The sequence below is a fragment of the Pholcus phalangioides genome, unplaced genomic scaffold (assembly GCF_987345545.1).
Source record: "Pholcus phalangioides strain wild (caught in Gottingen) unplaced genomic scaffold, Ppha-v1.0 ptg000001l_1, whole genome shotgun sequence".
In the NCBI taxonomy this organism is placed as follows: domain Eukaryota; kingdom Metazoa; phylum Arthropoda; class Arachnida; order Araneae; family Pholcidae; genus Pholcus; species Pholcus phalangioides.
In genome coordinates, this window is record NW_028301594.1 from 3,830,279 (window position 1) to 3,849,337 (window position 19,059).

The 19,059-nt window shown below is 39.2% G+C and overlaps 2 protein-coding genes across 2 annotated transcripts; both read left to right on the top strand.

The window, feature by feature from the left end:
* LOC149089706 (uncharacterized) lies at positions 1-1,242 on the top strand. Its single transcript, XM_089234597.1, has one exon. The coding sequence runs from the start codon at positions 1-3 to the stop codon at positions 1,240-1,242; it is 1,242 nt and encodes a 413-aa protein (XP_089090723.1).
* Positions 1,243-6,874: 5,632 nt separating this feature from the next.
* On the top strand, positions 6,875-17,919 carry LOC149089707 (protein obstructor-E-like). Its single transcript, XM_089235325.1, has 5 exons — positions 6,875-7,204; positions 12,210-12,500; positions 14,616-14,840; positions 15,439-15,747; positions 17,591-17,919. Exons 1-5 carry the CDS (start codon positions 7,156-7,158, stop codon positions 17,623-17,625), a joined length of 909 nt encoding a protein of 302 aa, XP_089091451.1. The 5' UTR covers positions 6,875-7,155; the 3' UTR covers positions 17,626-17,919.
* The last annotated feature ends 1,140 nt before the right edge of the window (positions 17,920-19,059 follow it).

A 19,059-nucleotide genomic window follows, 5' to 3' on the forward strand; every position in this document is an offset into this window, starting at 1 on the left:
ATGACGTCACATTCGGCAAAAAACAACCAAGTAAGACACGGACTTCGTCTCCTCCAATTAAATGCAGACAAAGCTAAGATCTGTATCGAACATATGGAGGCTTTCGTAAGAGCACAGTCAGTAGATGTGGTTCTACTTCAAGAACCATGGCAAAATAGAGGTCTTTTACGTGGTATTCCACAATCATGGCAGTCGTGGACGGCGCAACTATGCAAAAGTGCTATATTAGTCCCATCGACTCATATTAGACCGGCCACGTACAAGATTGACCGCCACCTGGTAGCTGTTCAGATAAGTCTGCAGGGACGTGAACTTATAATTGCTAGTGTATACATTTCTCCGTACGAAGAAGTAGACGAAGCCATAGAGGAGATGGATGATCTTTGCGAGTCAGCACCAGGTATCGACATTATCTTCTGTGCGGACGCAAATTGTCATTCTTCGTGGTGGGGCTATCGAGAGACGGATCCAAGAGGGCGCGCGATGCAGGAATTTCTCACCAGCAGGAACTTGTTTCTGTTTAATTCTGGACGGACAAGACCTACCTACGAATTTTATGACGCAAAAGGATGGCCAGATCTTACTTTTACAACGTCAGAAAATATTTACAGGCGTTCCGATTGGTCAGTAGGTACGGAAGATTCGTATAGTGCGCACAAATATATCCATCTACAACTCAATATTATGCCTAGATATCAAAAACCTACGAAGTATAGAACTACCACAAGACGATTAGCAAAGATCAGGCCTGCTACAGAGCAGATCTTCATGGACCTCCAAGAACAACTTCATATGGTTTTGGACGAGGATCAGGTTAATGCATGCTTTGACGCCTCAATGCAGCGGCTGAAAGAACGATGTATCCAGGTGTTGGGCTATGCACAACCGCGTCTTACCGCTTCTTTGAAATGGTGGACTGATGAGTTAGCAGCTTCACGCAGGCAACTTCGTAAACTAGAGCGTCGTTTCATTAAGGCCAAGGGTGATGATAGAGTACAGGCGAGGATGGAGTTTAGAAAATTCAGAGCAGGGCATATTAAGGCCGTAAACAAGGCAAAAACGACTAGTTGGATTGCCTTTTGCACAGAGGAAAGTCGCCCATTTGGACAAGCATACAAATCTATGTTCAAAACGAAGCGTCTACCACCACAGGTAATGATGTCCAACGGTCCACATACTGGTGCCACGATGCGGCCCAAGCTCAATTGGAGGAGATTTTTCCGAACCTCCCGGATACTATAAATTTGACTCCATACACGCCATCTATGATTATGACGGACCCACCATTCACTCATACGGAGATCAATCAAATAGTCAGAAGACTGAACAATAAACGAGCTCCGGGTATTGATAACATAAATATTCCTCTTTTGAAAACCCTAGTCGCAGCCCATGGTCATGTTATCACAGATATCTTCAATAGTTTAGTCAAGTTGTCGGTGTTCCCAAAGTGTTTCAAACGTGGTAAGGTCTTGCTTTTCCTGAAGAAAGATAGGGATCCAGGGGTGCTGCAGTCGTATCGCCCCATCTGTTTACTCTCTACAATGGGTAAAGTCCTAGAAAAATTGGTGGTGCAACGGATCACCTACTATCTAGAGAAGGCAGACTGGCTTAGCCCAAGACAGTTCGGATTTCGTACAGGTGGCTCGGCAGAAAAAGCAATAGAATCACTGATGGAAGAGATCACGACTAGACATCGACGAGGTCAAGTAACGGCCATAGTTTCCATAGACATTCGCGGTGCTTTTGATTCGGTCCGCCATGAGATAATAATCAATACTGTACGAAAATTACCAATTCCTTACAATCTCATTTGTATAGTGGAGAACATGCTAAAAGATCGAACGGTTGTGATGCCAACTGATGGAGGAGACGCAGAAAAGCATCAGGCCATGGGCTGTCCTCAAGGCTCATGCAGCGGTCCGCTACTATGGTCTATCGTGCTTGACTCACTGCTGAAAAAGAATTGGGGACCGGATGTCTATGTCCAAGCTTTCGCCGATGATCTGGTGTTTGTGATCTCGGCGAGAACTCCCAACGACATTCTCAGCACTGCGGATGCCGCGTTTGACGAACTGTCAAAATGGCTAGAAGATAATCGTCTCAGCATGGAGGTGACTAAAACTAAATTACTATGGCCACACCCCAAGAAAAAACGTCCCTGCATAAGAATCAATGGTGTTCGACTGCAAATATCTAAATGCATGAAATATCTTGGAGTGCATATTGACCATCAGTTCAAATTCACGACGCATGTGGCGAAACAAATTGATAAGGTTCAAGATACCATGCAAAAATTGAGACGCATAGCAGGCCCAAAGTGGGGTATACGCCAAAAATTTAGGAACATTTTGTACAGATCGGTTGTACAACGGCAGATTTCATATGCAAGCGCCATCTGGTATAAAAACCCGACACAGAGACTCCGTAAATTACTCGATGTTGCCCAACGTCCGTTCTTATTGTATGTAACTGGTTCATACAGAACTACAGCCAATGATGTTCTGTATACTGCTACGGGAAACCCTCCGCTCAGCCTATATGTTGAATATGACGCTCGTCGATCTACAATCCTGCATTTCGGTAAGGAGGTTTGGATGGACGGAATTCTTATAACACCTGATGCCTACGAAGGGAATAATAAGAGTTGGCTTCATCATCCCAGTGTGGACTTGTTCCAGAATCAAGTTCCGCTGCCTGGTACGGAACAATGCTCATCGGATGAAGCTATTAGTATATTCACGGACGGCTCAAAAACAGAGACATCCACGGCCTGTGCATACGTAGTTATGAATGCAGAAGGATCTGTTGAAGAGGCTTGGAGTCGACGGTTGCGTCAAGGGAACAGTATCTTTCAGGCGGAGGTTCTGGCCATACTAGCTGCAGTAGAATGGGCGATTAAGCAAAATCAGCAGACGACGATATATACTGACAGCGCGTCTAGTATTAATGCGATTCGTGATCAGCGCACTCCACATGAAAATACTCGGCGAATACGCAAGCATTTATACGACCATCCGTCTATCAGTATCAAATGGGTCAAAGGCCACGCAGGAATAGCGGGGAATGAAATTGCGGACAGATTGGCCAAAGATGCTCTTAATCTCCCAACGGAAGAACAACTCTTGCTACCTCGCAGTCACATCAAACACGTGCTAAAAAGTGACCTGTTACAAAAGTGGCAACAGCTATGGGACAAGAATGCACATAAAGATGCCTATAAGATACAGAAACGCGTCCGTTGGAACAGTTCCATTTGGTCTAGAGAGAAAGTGATCATGATAACTGAGCACGGCTCATTACCGACGTATCTAGAACGTTTCAAGAAGTCGGACAACGCCATGTGTGCTTGTGGTGAGATTGGATCTTTATGGCATTACCTGACATCTTGCCCATATACAAAAAAATTTCATTTTGGTGCTATTCCCGAAAACGGTCGACTGTGTTTCAAAAAAAAAGAGTTTTGAAGAGCCCTATGGGCCTTGCTCGGGTGCGGTGGATTATATTGTTCCTCGATAGCAACTTACATCGCATACATACTAAGAAGACTGGAAGTGCGCGTCTGAGCTGTGGGAGCGATGACGAGTTCAAACCGGCAAGAGCCCCAGCGATTGATCTTAGGAGGAAATATGATCTTCGACCACGTCGGCGTCAAAACAAAAGTAACCGATAAATGGAAAACAGAAGCAAGTTCACCTGCAAGGAGATGAATCAAGTCATCGATGGCAAGGACGAATTAAGTGTTATTTACTCGGCTATATAGTGAATTGTGATGATCTCAGTTCACCCGGTAACGATTCCGTTAACGACTGGCGGCTTAGACGATGATGATCTGCGACTAATTCACAGTGATTCGAAATTTTATATACCAAGATTATCGGCAATCATTCGATCAATTGACGATTACTGGATTCTTATGGGATGGACGACACCAGCATCTTATAATCCCGTTTATAATTTTGATTGCCCATTGGCGTTGATTGTTTAGATTTTATTTATTTGTTATATGACTTCAGAAGTTGGCGATCAATTTTTATGTAAATTATTTTATTTTGCTGCCTTCGTCTGAGGTGGTCATGTTACGTTGTTTTTAATAAAACTTTCCGGATACACCCATCCTTCGGGAACGCTTCGATATCTCTCTGAGATGGGAAGCGGGGTGTATCCGGTCTTCAAAGGTCAAAGGTGCATATGCTGCGGTCCATATCCGAAGTCAAGCATTTTAGCAAAGTGGCCAGTGCCTGAAGTCCGGACATTCAATACTATCTTAATGCATGTGCATGCCTTGGTGAACTCGAGAAGAGTGGGCCTCATCAAAACAAAAAGTAGTTGAATTTTTCGAGATTTTTCCTGGTAAGGCCTCAGAAAAATCAATTGGCCCTGAGGTCCATGATGCTCTTAAGACGGCCCTGTGGACAATGTATGAAGAAGCTGGCCGCAATTTCATATATATTTCTGGCTACATACAGAGTGCATAGTAATGCCATTATATGACTCTTGAATCGATGTTTTTGGAGACACTTTGATACAAAAGTATTCGAATAACGAAATGCTAATTTAAGATATGTTATTGATTCTACTAGCGACCAGTGACAAAATTTAATATTTTATACGGTCCACTAATTTTCAATCAGAAAGTATGACCGCATGGAGACTCAATTCTGTGGTATTTGGTCAGAACATAACTCCAAAATCAACATTTTGAGATATAAGCATTTTCATTGTCATTTAAAAATCAAAAATAAAGCATATACACAAATACAAATGAAAATATCATACATCAACATATTGTTTAGCCGTATGCTCGTATTTGTCCATTTACCTCACTTCTAATTAGTTATAATTAGCAAGACTTACTTTTAGATCAAAAAGCCATTTTTTGGAGATATGTTCTGACCAAACACCACAGAATTACCGTCACTTCATCACAGTATTTTTTCAGTGGAGAAGAGACTAAACACTAATAAAAATGATAGACTCAATCACGTTGCTTGAACTACAGCAGTTTCCCAACCTTTTTTTGTCCCATCGCCCCCTTCAGAAATTTTTTTCTCCCAACGCAATCTAACCCATAGGATCCAATGTTATACCCGTAGCTTCTACCGCGCCCCTGTAACTTTCCATTGCCCCAAGGGGGCGTCAACGCCTACGTTGGGAATCACTGAACTACAGCATTCTCCTCTCAATTTTGCGAGAACGGGGAAGGAAGAATACCCCACCCATAGTCTCCAACTTCCCATGATCTCTTCACCTACAACCAGATTTATCCGAAAAAACAATTTTGAAAAGTAATTTCACTCCAAAATTTTAAGTTTGTAAAAAGGGTTTTTTTAGATTCCTTCAGTGATCGGACGAGAATCGTTGTTTTCAACTTGATATGGCCGTTGACTTGGCATAACAATAGCTTCTTCAAGTTTATTAATGAAATAGTGGAAATGGATCTTAGCACTTTGGATTCTTCCAATGATGGCGTAGATTCAACTTAACGGCTTGACAGTCGAGTGGTTGACATTCTTACCTTCAGCTGTCTCGATGTCGGTTCGAACAAACCCATCTAGATGGTCTCTATATAGGAGCGACATTATTTCGAACCCTAGATAGGATATATGTACAGTCGGCCCCCCGTATTCGCAGGGGTTACGTTCCGGGGGTGACCGCAAATACGGGAAATCCGCGAATAACCGAAACCGTAGTTTTTTCTTGTATATCTCGTTCATTGAACAGCATGAGAAGAGCAGAGTAACGCAAAGGTATAAGGGAATGTAAAAGAGGGTGCAGCGATTGTTGGCGATGTTTTCTGAAATAACATTGTGATTTCTCTTTACCGTTTCTTCTTCATATCATCAAGTATGTTGGAATATGATGGCAAGGCTTCCTTTACCAATTTTTCCACATGTGAAGAGCGTGCCATAGAGGGATCTATGTCATGAAAACAATCTTGCTGATTTGAACGTGCGAAGCCCTTCCGCTATGTTACACATGGTGAACTTATCTTCCACTTCTTTATCTTGATCTTCATCTGGTACAGTTTCAGTTTTAGGAGCAGTCAACTGCATTAATTCCTCCGCGGTCAATACCTTTGAATTGCTATTAATTATCTGTTCAACTTCTGTATCCATATCATTGAACCCTTCTCCCCCACCTATTTCGTTAATCCAACCCGAGGTCACTATTTCTCTCTCTTGGGAGCTGCTACGGCTCTAGTGATGACAGTAATGTCATTAGCGAGCTATCCAAAAATGAACCATCCTAAACACACATGCACAACTCAAATTTTGTAAACACTTAATAAACACATGAATGACTATTTCTGAGTAGCAAAAAAAAAAAAAAAAATCCAATAAAGGAGAAAAAAAAAATCGCGAATATGGAGGGCAGTTGTGTGTAGTTGCTCTCGTCCAGCTGGAATTGACTCTAAAATGTAGGCTTCAGTCTAATTATCTGATCAGAGTGCTCAGGTGACCGTTGACAAAACAATGCTAGCGAATCAGAAATCGCACCTTGGAGCGGCAAAACCATTTTTTTTTCTAAGTAATATTTAACCGTTAAACAAAGCAGTATAGGGAACAGCGGCGTGTCTATAGCGATGAAACTGACGTCACACTTTTGCTCAAATATATCGCATAGGTTAGCCTGATATTTCAAGCTTTTGTGCAGTATATTTCGAATTCATGTGCTTCCTTGACATCATTTCCCTTTTCAGAATTTTTGCTTCTATTTCAATCAAATAATCTTACCATAGATTAACAATTCGTTTTTTCCCTCATTTCTTTTTATTTTTCTCAACCCTATTATCTCTAATCATTTAAACGAACAGTTCTTCTATTCATATTTTCGGGGAATTGGTCTTTTGTTACTTCTTTTATCTCGTCTGTATCCAAGACGGTGACGCAACGATCTATTGATTTTAGAAGATCTCTCCTCAGGTGTCTTTCATAATTCGAGGAACAAACATATCGCCGGACACGAATCAGGAATCGACTTTCGAATTCTTAGAAGGAGGTTAATCGGAACATAATCACGAAATCATGGCCTTGAACACATGTCAATGATAACATGTTTCTCTCCGAATGAGAAATACGCTAATATGATAGTCTACTTTATATAGTAGTACTATAATATAGTCTACTTCTGTAGCTTAAAACAGTTGATTATATGAGAGTTTCTGGAGAAGAAAGGGACGCGGTAAGGAATCAAATTTCCGGTAAATTCACATTCTTGAAAAATTTATGTTTGTTCTTGTAATTATTGTGTGTATATATATTTATATTATTCATTTATGCACAATTTTCAGGAATTATCTGTTATGTGGCAGTGGTTCCTGATCCGTATAGGAATGCGTACGAGGTGCATGTACGCTTAAGTAGTAGTAGTAGTAGTAGTTCCTGATCTATATACGGTAAACGGTACTATGCTGCAACGCACTCACAGTGAACTTATATTTCACTCGCCTTCGTTCCTCCCTGTGCCGAAACTTAGACATTCCTGCGCCCCGTGCAAGAATTTGCATTAAGACCCATTCTGGGTCGCCCCCTCAAGTGGGGCCTTATGTGGGTGCACCTGTTGCACCTGCCTAGTTACGGCACTGGTTCTACCTACATTCTCACAACTCTTTGATCTTTGAATATGGAATCACAATCATATCATATGGAATATTTTCCAACTCGCAACACCGAAAAATTGCCATGACCGTTGCCAGTAATTTATTTCGGAGGAGGATTGGACAACACTTGGAGCAAAAGAAGGTGCTCTAGAAGGTGTTGCATTGGACCCGCTGGTTCCCATTTCTCGCTACTGCCTTGCTTCCGCTCAACCCCTGGTTAGAACTACTGTGTTATACATTGAAACCTCGATATAACGATATTCTGCCCCCAAGAAAAAATATCGTTGTCTAGGGTTATCGTTATATCGACAGGCAACATTATCCTTACTTGTGATCAAATTTATGCTTTTGTTGTCATCTTTTCCACATCGGCATTGTTAATGCCACGAGAAAATGCTCCTTTATGTATTTATTATCAGCAAAAAATTTTAGTTGATTAATAAAATTCAGTTCATTGTATTTATTGCCCCTGTAAAGAAGTTTACCGCATTGCACTTTTGCGTCTTACACAGAAAGCAGCAGTACCAATAACTTTCTAAGCGCTTGTTTGTGATCCTTTAGTGGGAATTAACCGATGTTAATCCTTGAGAAAAACGAAAGCAAGTGACGAAGTTAAAACTAAATTCAAAACGATTTTGAGCAGAGTATAAAAAGTGATTGTTATAGCGGTTTCAAAAATCTCTCAAAAAATATCGTTATAGAGGGATTTATCGTTGTATCGATAGGAGTTAGGCTACGGGCAATTCCAAACAATATTCGAAAAAATATCGTTGTAGAGGGATTTATATATATATATAATTATACCTAGTACCGTTGTAGCGAGGTTTCATAGTAGTTTCGAATTTGGTGCATTATTTATGATTATTTTCGTCTCGAGATCCTCACACAAAAAACAGGCGACTGTTACTGCTTTCTATAAAAACGGAAAAGAATGAAATTTTTTTATTTGTGGAAAGAAAGTGATCGTTTTTAGCTTATAGGCCGTATTGTGATATGTTTTTGAACTGATATTTTTCCGTGGCAGTGGCCAAGAATTTTTCTATCGATTGCATTCTATTTTGTATTCCTTAAAAAAAAATATTAAGGAAATGACCTTGTATATTTTAGTATATTATGAATAAAAAATAGTGAAAACAAATCTGATTTTTAATTGTAAAAAATAACTATTGTCGAATGAAATAACTTGAAAATTTTGAAAATAACTTGAAATGTAACGATGTAAATTTTAACACGTTATTCAAGCATATTTGATGGTGGACCCTGTCAACACCTTCTAGAGCAGAAGGTGTTGACCCTGCACGAATGTTTTCATACTAAAACAGAATCACCTAATCATTCTATTCCTTGAAAATAAAAAAAATTACGGAAGGAAATATAAACTGATGGACAAGCTCATTGTGCGCTTCATATTCGGTTCTTGGTCTTATTTTCTGCGATTTCCGAATTCAACAATATTGCACTTAAAAACATGATTTTTTTTTTGGGCTCAGGAGAGACGGGACAACAACTTTCTAATCGGATTTTTCCGGGTAGGACGACCAAATAAAAAATATTTTTTTCATTTCAATAATTTTTTCCTTGCAATGTGAATAACGTATACATATTATTTGGATACTTCTCTAGTTTGAAGTATTTTTCTATTTAGAATCAAAGGTTATTCCAGGATAAAGGACATTTTTCCTATGCACCCTGTAAATATGGTACATAAACAAAAAGCGTCGGATATAGATTGTCACGTTATAAGATGATGAGTAATATGATGTCATTCAAGTGCACTCTCATTTGAATTTAAAGTCTAGACATGGCCCTCCCACATCCTAGAGCCACACCCACCTCTAAAGCCCGGTTTTCCTAAGGGAAGCCGGGGAAACCCGTAAGAAAAATAGTAAATATATTGGGTAGTAAAAACTATAGGGTATTCTATAGTAAATTTATAGGGTACACACAAAAATAGCGCTCATTCCAAGCCTTCTGGCTGGAGCCTGAGTTGGGAATCATACCTGGCAGGGTCCCGTCATTTCAACTTTTTCCAGGATGGGGGGGGGGGCAAAGAACATGTACTCAATGTGTATGTGTGTGTGTGTGTATATATATATATATATATATGGGGGGTGGGCGCAACACTAAAAATGGTATATATATATATATATATACCATGGCGCAACACTAAAAATGGTATATATATATATATATATATATATATATATATATATATATATATATATATATATATATATATATATATACCATTTTTAGTGTTGTGCCCACCCCCCAAATGACTGGCCTGATACCTGGCCATCTCTGCTCTTATCGATAGAATATAGACTGGCCTGAGCAGAAAGAGTTGGCGCTATCAAAACCTTCTAGACAGGGCCGGTCTTAGACCTAGTTGTGCCCGGTGCAAAAACAGTAGTCAGCGCTCCCCTCCCCCCCTTCCCAGGTGCGGATCCAGAGTGATGTGTCGGAGGAGGCAATTTTTGCTAGTCATTACTGTCCCGTAAAATACGGGACAGATTCATTCTACCATATTATCAGACTCGGTGTGTGGTGATCGTCCCCATCGCCCCCCCCCTCTTGGTTGGATATTAAGGGACGAAGAAGTCGGAAAAGCTTTCTTCCTAAAATGGGGTTACCACCATTTAACTTGTAAACAAGCATAAAAACCCAACTTGTTTGATTTAAAAACATTAAAAAAAGTCACACATTTATGCAGGGTACTCACCACAAAGAATCTATCTTCTTCATACTTATTTTAATTGAATTTTATGGTAAAATAAGTATAGTTTCACGCGTAAGGGTTAAACTGATAATAAAAGTGGTTAAATGAAAGTGATATTTTCGTATGATTACTTTCATATTTATAAAACTCATGTGAACTTCATTTAAAATTATCTCTTTCAGACCCAGTACTAAGAAACGGAAGGGGCAGACAAACACCAGTTAAAGCACAGGGCTCTGCAACTTGGGCAGGCCTGTAACTATTCCGGAGCAACTTGGACGGTGACCCGAGCGGAATGGGAGGGGGGCACTTGTAACTCCTTTTTCTAAGCATAACCATTTCAAGAAAAGTCTGTCCCGGAGAAAGCTAGCCAAGTGGTTTCTCTGAGGTCCTGCCTAGTAAATTCTAGATAATTTTAAATAGATCTCATTTTCGTGAGGCCCCTCTACTTTTGAGGATCCCGGGCAGCGCCGGGGTGAGTCCATGCGTTAAAACGGCACTGTGTGAGAAGGGGTTATTTTTCTCTCAAGATTTTTTTTTTAACCTCTGGTACTTCGGCTTTAATCTCAACGATAACGTGCAATTCTCTTCCACCTAGTACCTTACCAAGGTGTAAAACAATGCCGTGAAGCATATTTTAGGGACAACGATCCCAATGGAATAAATTGGGAAAAAAATATATTTTGCACCTCACTTTTTTTTATTTTGAAAAACAGAATGGGGTGGGGGGGGGGGTCCATCATTGTAGAATCTGGTTTACAAAGCTGTTTAAAAAAATCAAATTGAACTTCCAACATACGTTCCTCATTAGTTTCTTGAAAGCAAAAAGATGTCCTTTTAAAGTCCCATTGTGGTCACACCTTACCAGAGATACTGTCTAGGAGCCTCATAGGAAGCTTTACCGCTACTCACCGGGTATCTGGAACAAGATCCATGAAACTCCGGAAAGATGTTCAGTTGTGTATGTACGGTTTGTTACAATTTTCAAGTCCACACGCACACACACACGTTGCACTTAGGGGCGGTTCGAGACAAAATCTCTACCCGAGCGGGACCCTTTTATGTCCCTGACTTCCCCTAATTAAAAAAACTTTTGTTTCAATCTTTTCGTTTTGGTGCGTTCAAAGGAACAGCGATATTTTATGTCATAACATATCATGTCGAATTTTTTTTCTGCCCTTTTACCTTGGATTTGACGCTCCTCCTAGAGCGGGTAGAAATCATTTTCCCATTTTTCACCCTTCTCATGTTTCGGCGCCCCTTCTCATTTAGCGCCCGGTGCAATTGCACCGGTCGCACTGCCCTAAGACCACCCCTGCTTCTAGATACTACATCTAGGAGGCTTTGGCACTATACCAACGCCTCTCCCCCCCCCCATAGATAAGATCTTATCTATAAGGGGGTGTTGATTATATTGAATACATTACGGGTTCCCAATCTTTCATGTTCCATTGATCCTTTGTGCCAATAAAATGAAGCCGCTTATTCCTTTACAAAGTGAAAAAAAATTCAGTATTATTATGAATTGTAAATAAATGTTTGCATTACAAATAATTGTTTTCTCATCCAAGTTCACGGAATCCCCCAGAAATCTCTCTCCAAGGACCCCCCTGGTTAAGAAAACTCATAATATACGGAAATAGTTAACAAGGAATCAAAACTTTAATTTTTTTTGCTTTAATGTATCAAATTGAATCAGAAGTGCTAGTAGAGTTGCGTTAATGTTTTTCTTAAAAATTTCGCTATATAGAAAATTCGTGATAGATGATTGTGAAGAGCTACCAGAGAAGAATCTTCGGTATAAAAATTCACTCTTCGATTCATAATTTCTATTCTCAGGAAAAAAAATATTACACTGATCAAACTAGTAGTTTCAAAATTTTCTAGGTATGACTCGTAGGCTACTCTTGGCATTTACTCTGACGTGCTTTACGACGACGATTTCCTGTGAGCAATCAACCAGTCGTAACACCGACGGAGAGATCAAAGGTTTCAAACATCCCGACTGTCCGGCAACCGATCCTCTAGAACCAGTATTGCTTCCGCATCTAAAAGACTGCACCAAGTTCTACATATGCTCCAATGGTTTAGCCTATGAGAAAAAGTGCATGCATGATCTGCACTTCAACTCACGGTTAAGAGTATGCGATTACAAAGAGTCCGCTCGGTGCTCACGAAGTAAGTTCAGTAATCAATGTATTTTTTCTGTCACCGATTATTACTGCATTTCCCTGATTCTGTGGTGTGAAGGAATATACATTGAACCTGATACATTGGCCCGGGCTTCAATGTATTTTACTACCCATTAACGGACACTCCCCGTTAGCGAACAGAATCTTCGGTTCTAAGGGTGTCCGTTATTGAGAGGCCCCACTGTAGTACGTATAAGTAGAAGAAACTTTCTGTTGCAGTATATACTGTATATTATAAGTATCCTTCCTTACGAATAATGTGCTGGGCCGAAACTAGGGAGAAACGGGTGGGTCCGGTGGCTCCAGGGCCGCAGCTAGATGCTTGGTCACCCGGAGCAAGTGCGCATTTTAGCGCCCCCTTGTAAGTAAGGTTGAAAGAGGTTTGAAAATAAAATTTGCGCCCCCTCTGGTCCAGTGCCCGGGGCAGGAGACCCTCCTGCTCCCCCCCCCCCCAGTTGTGACCGTGGGTGGCCCGGGCTCCTGACCAGAGGAGGCGCAAATTTCACTCTTTAACCTCCTCTTCTTTAACATTACAAGGGGACACGCTTTCTTGCCCCGGCTGACCAAGCACCTAGTTGCGACCCTGATGATGTGAATGGAATACTTTTATGGAACAAAAACAAATTTGGAATGAAAGGAATTCACTAAAAATGGAAAAGAAAACACTAAATAAAGAAACTTTTTTTTACATGGGTATTTGGTTACTCTCATAGATAGCAAAGAATATTCTGTTAGTTCGAGAAAGACTCATGTACGATATCTACTCTGAAAGACCAACGAACTTTGGATATTTCCCTCAACGCAAGGATATTCTTCCCTACTCTAGTAAATTACGTGACGTTAAGTCACATTCATAAAAACTAAACCGATTCTTCTTTTTACTGTTTGACCAAGGGTAAAGGTCGAAAATTTTAACATGCCTGCTGCTTCTCTGTGCTCACGAATTACGTAGAAACGTCGGACACGTTCAGTGTACGTACATATATGCAAGAGACAATCAATAGTAGTCGTTGTTATGAAACCCATGGCCCCCACATCCTGAAGCAGGGCCCCTAGGCTGGGATCTTTTACGGGCCCCCGGACCAGACTTTTATGAGGCCCCCTTTATGATGAATTTATAGCGTGAAAAAACAGAAGAATGATTAAAATCCTCCCTGGTCCCAGGGCTGGAGCCTTGTCAGCCCACCCCTTGTGGGGGCCATGATGAAACCCACTGATATTGATCGTTTAGTTTTTGTATAGAAGCACGGGCCGTTATCTCAATATACCCCGATTTCTTTTGATAACTCTGCCTACCAGTTAGTGCATTAACAACTGTAAATGATGAGCGTCACTTAAAAAAATCATTCAGAGAGTTTCTGGATTGGACGATAGTTTCTTGGGGCAGAGGGAAGTCGTTGATGCGAGTTTTCGATCGGTGGGCCGACCTAAGTTCATCCGAGACTTTTTCCAGCCCACCTAGCAATTTCGAAAAATATGTCGTTATTTTGAAATTCGACGTGCAGTTTAATGGGATTTGTGAAAGTTTACTGCATTATATAAACTACAACAATGCATTATTGATTTTGGTTCGATGATAGTAATGCACAAAGTGCATCCTCTCTAATGAATTGTTTTAATTCATTCTGTTAGTGTTCTTCATTAATATTTGGCCCGCGTAGCTCTTATACGGCCCACAAACGTTATCTCGGGGGAAATGTGGCCGCAGATCAGAAGAAAATTTACATTCAGCAGAATCATTTTTGGATGAGAACTATCAAGTTCCGATAAGATAAAATTAAGATAAAAGATGTTATTTAATTTAAAACATCAGTGAAAAATCAGGGATGGCTCAATAAATTATCACTACTTTCCGGCGTATAAGCCGCGCCAGTAAAATGACCCTGAAAAATCGCAGATTTGTATACGCCACGTGTAAGCATAAATAATTACAGCTTTCTTTATACAATACATTCATAGTTTGAATTTTACAAACAAAACACTTTTTCTACATTTTTCTGCAATTATTGTTTTTTCTTACCCCTGATTTTGTGCTCTTTGTACACCGGCAACCCGCGTCTCTGTTGAAAATAATTTTAAAGAACCGATAATTCCTTTTCAGGAGATGAGTTGCGATCTGCGTCATCGAAATGTCCAAAGTTGAACAAAGGATTGACCATTCATCTACCTCACGAAAGTTCGTGTGAATATTATTATATTTGCAACTGCAGAAAAACCATCTTGATGAAATGCCCCAGAGGCCTGCATTTTAACGCCAATGAGTCTGTATGCGATTGTCCCGACAAAGCAAAATGCTCGGTCAAAACGAAAGTCACAACCACCAATGGTAATGAATGGCTTATTCATTCAATAAAATTTTACTATAATTTATCGTTTTATCTTTTTTTTTCACAAAAGAATCTCCTCAAAAATCAGGGCAAGATTTTCATAGAGCCTCTAATTTGATTGCTAATAAATTTTTAGAGTATGAAATTGAAATTGAATCCCCCCCCCCAATTTAGAGATTCCCTAAGATATGTATAATATTGTAAGCAAAAAGCATAGGCGTTGTAATTTGAGGCCTCGGGGGACGGGGACTTACGAATATGAAATGCAACGCCACTCCCCACCCCATGCAGACTCCTGTCAAACCCGTGTATAAGGGGCATCTGGCAACCGTAGGCAGGGCGTCGGAAGTGTTTGGAACTTATAGGTGCTCGTCTTAATATTACGTAGAAAATTTTGATATCTGAATGAATTTAGTGGGTGCTTAGACCCATGCCATAAATTACCGTGGGTGTTCGAGCACTCACAGCACCCCGATCTCCGACGCCACTGACCGTAGGCCTGAACACTTTCTTCGTATCAGTGTGTCTGATTTCAAAGATTGCGCAAGGATAAAAGTTGAGGGACGCTAATATGTACCCATTTATTCATTTCAACAGACGATGCTCTGAAAGAGACATACACGGTAACAATTGTGAGAAAAACAGACTCGGAGACATCAGACAAGGAACCAACACGGAAAGTCACCAAGAACATAGCAACAACAAGGGCACCTAAACCGAAACCAAGTCCTTTCTGCCCGGTTACAGATTCAAAATTTCCACATTTCTTCCGACATGATACCAACTGTTCAATTTATTACATGTGTGGCAACGGTTTTGCGCACGAGTTTGTGTGCCCCGATGATCTTCATTTCAACCTGAAACTCAACGTCTGTGACTATCCACTAAATTCCAAATGTGAAAAAGGTAAATATATCTTCTCCTAAAATTTTCAAAATGAAAATTGTAATTTAAATTACGACTTATGCATACGAAATTTATTACTATTCGAAGAAAATGTTGAAAGATGTTCTTTTCTTGCATTTGTATTTATAAATAGAATATGTGGGGGGGGGGGGTTATCCTATGTTAATACAAATGACATTCTTATATGTCTCTGTAGATGACAAAATATCTGTGTAATGATTATAATAATTATATCGATGTAGCAAGAGGAAAGAAAAATATTCAAATCCCATTACGTATATAGTGTAGACTATTTATTCATTTAAGTGATGCAATGACAAAAGATGTGACATCCTGTTATTCAAATTCTCATTCGAAGACTAACTAAACAAGGAAATATACTGAGATAATGAGTAACGCTCTTCTCTTTGTTTTGTAATAACAGAAATCTGATGAAAGAGAGCCGTGAGAGATCATCAGCGTTTCCATTGTGCGTTCGTGTACGTTGAAGATGCGAATTCACGTTATAAATGAATTCAACAACAAAAAATCTTTTCGTGCTTGTCCTTAGCTATATATACTGTATTGTGGTGATTTCAGAAATTAAACTAAATTTTCGTAATTAATCTTCGCCAAATACTGAAGATGAAAAAGAAAAAATAATAAAAATAGTGATTCACACACACAACGAAATCCGGAAATAAATAATGGGGTTGTTCGTCTGATTGGAAGAAAATATTATGAAACTATATATTTTTCTCGCTGCTTGTTATTGAGTGATTTATGAGTTTGGCAATTTTTTTGAGAAAGCGCCAAAAACTTTTTTTTTGTACGTGATATATTTTTTTTGTACGTATACATACGCATATAAAGGCAGGCACTATTGGCGAAGTGATGATGATGCCAATTCATATATATGCATATACCGGACTCTGTCATTGACGCTGGCGAGGGGGGGGGGGGTGCCCATTCTGCTAATTCGATTTTGCGAATATATCAGTGCTCGTGAGTTGTATAAACTGAAACTGAGATTTATTAAGACACATACAATACATAAATACGCCAAATAATTACAACACGACACATATACGAACGTACACGTACAACATACATGGTCCACTTCTGTAGTGCCTAAGGGATCAGTGTGATCCATCCAAGGCAAACTATACAGGGGCAAAACTATAAGGTTGAATATTCCCGATATAGGGTAACAATACGAGCAGTGTTTAATGGGACTTCGTATTTAAGATCTTTCTCGGCCTGTTCAAGACCAAATATGCCGGAATGCTCTTTTCCCCCTACCCATTTTAAATGTAGTCCAGGATTTTGTTGCTACGCAATATCTCGGACATTCATCCAACTTCCATCCGATCGATAGAATATTTGAGGAGTTTTTTTTGCTTCATGTGTCTTATATCTGATATGACTTCATAATTATAACAACCACAATTTAAAGATACCTACTACAAAAAAAGGGTGCGTTTTTTAGAAATTTGCAAAAATATTTCATCCAATGTGACAGCCTGAATTGAATTTTTCTTATGAGGCCTCTCTCTCCCCTCCATACTTTACCATATCATCATTCAATTCTGTATTAGTCATAAATTAAAAATAAACCAAAATATGTCATTATATCGCTATTGTTTTGATCCAAAAAATTTCAATTCGAAAATTTGAAATGTTACAAATATTTCATCTGAAAGTAATCGGTTTACTGCAAAAGTTACAAATTCCTACATGTCATATGTTTCAGATTTTTTTTTCTGTTCCTATATGAATGTTTTTCAGTGTACTGTTTTCATTATTTTTCTCAATGTTTCTTCTTAAATATTAATTTTAATTTGAAACTGTATGATATTTCCAGAGAAAGATAAAGCCAACATCGGGATGGACAGCTGATGACGACCATCTGATTGATGATTAAATCTAATCATTTTTAAAACTGATAAATTGAGAAAGTATTCATTCTAGAATTCCTATTCAGTTCATATTTCATGTGTGATTAATATTTCCATAAATAAAATGGTTTGTAATTAGATTAACCTGAGTGTTCATTTTTGTTACTTGAATATAGTGTGCAAGATGATTTTTATACAACTTTGACACAATTTTCTCATAAAATATTAACCAATATCATATTGTTCTTTTTTTCACGCGGCACATTAATAAAAATCCGGTTATTAATTTCAGTCGAAGAATTGTAACAGTTTTATTTGATAGGTGGCGTAAGTGTTTCTACTTCATTGATGTCTTTTTCACTGTCCAAATACACAGGGGGATTCTAAATTCATGGGGCAATCTTTAAGAGGTGATATAAAACACCTAAACAAGCATTTTTGATCATGGAATGTGTTGTTGAATTACAATAGCAAGGGCGGTGGATGGGTTTTTGGAGAACGATTTGCTGATTTTTTCTGACGGATTTGCTACGATATGTGCTATCATGCATTCGAGGGTGCATATGCACCTTCGGATTGGATTGGAGTTTGTTTTTTATTGGTGCAAAGACCATCAAGGTAATGCTGCGCCAAACAATGATCAAGCGGTACAATGAATTTGCGTTACCAGGTTGCACCATGGGAAGACCTACCACATTACAATACCTTGTGTTCTGATCATGAGCATTAGCGTACGCAAGATCGACCTTTAGTTGGGGGGGGGGGGAGATCACATTGGATTTGGGGATCTACCAACCTTCAAAAAGCATCTTAAATTAACAGATATTAATAAAAATAACATACTGTACACACAGGTATTTTCTTTCGATATTTTAATTTTTTACTGAAATATTTTACGTTTTTGATCGTCTTGGGAAGGGCACCTGCCCCCTATGTTCTTTCTTGTGTACGCCTCTGGTCACAAACGTATGAACTCAGGGATGTTACTTTGGAATATTTCGTTGCAACGCATGACTAAAGAGGCAGGAAAAACCTATTTTTATGCTACCCAACCTAGCAGCATGTAAGCAACATAACGCGGAGAATCACGATTTTAAAAACTAAGGGATGAGGAGAGCGTTTCTTGGATTTTAAATAAATGCATTTTATTTTTGGATTCAGAATGAATATATTAATTTTTCCATTTTCATGTTTTCTCCTAAAAATGCCTAAAAACACATTTGTGATACTTGATTGAATAAATTTGTTAAAATGTTATTTTTAGTAAATTTTACGTAGAATTTTAATGCGTTATATGATATATATGTGCTAAATAGCTCAACTAATCCTTTGAAATGCAGACATTTTTCCAAAACACATAGGAAAAAATGCAAATAAGTGCACTCACTATACGACCCCCCCCCCTCAAAGAAGAATCATTATATTGATTTGACAT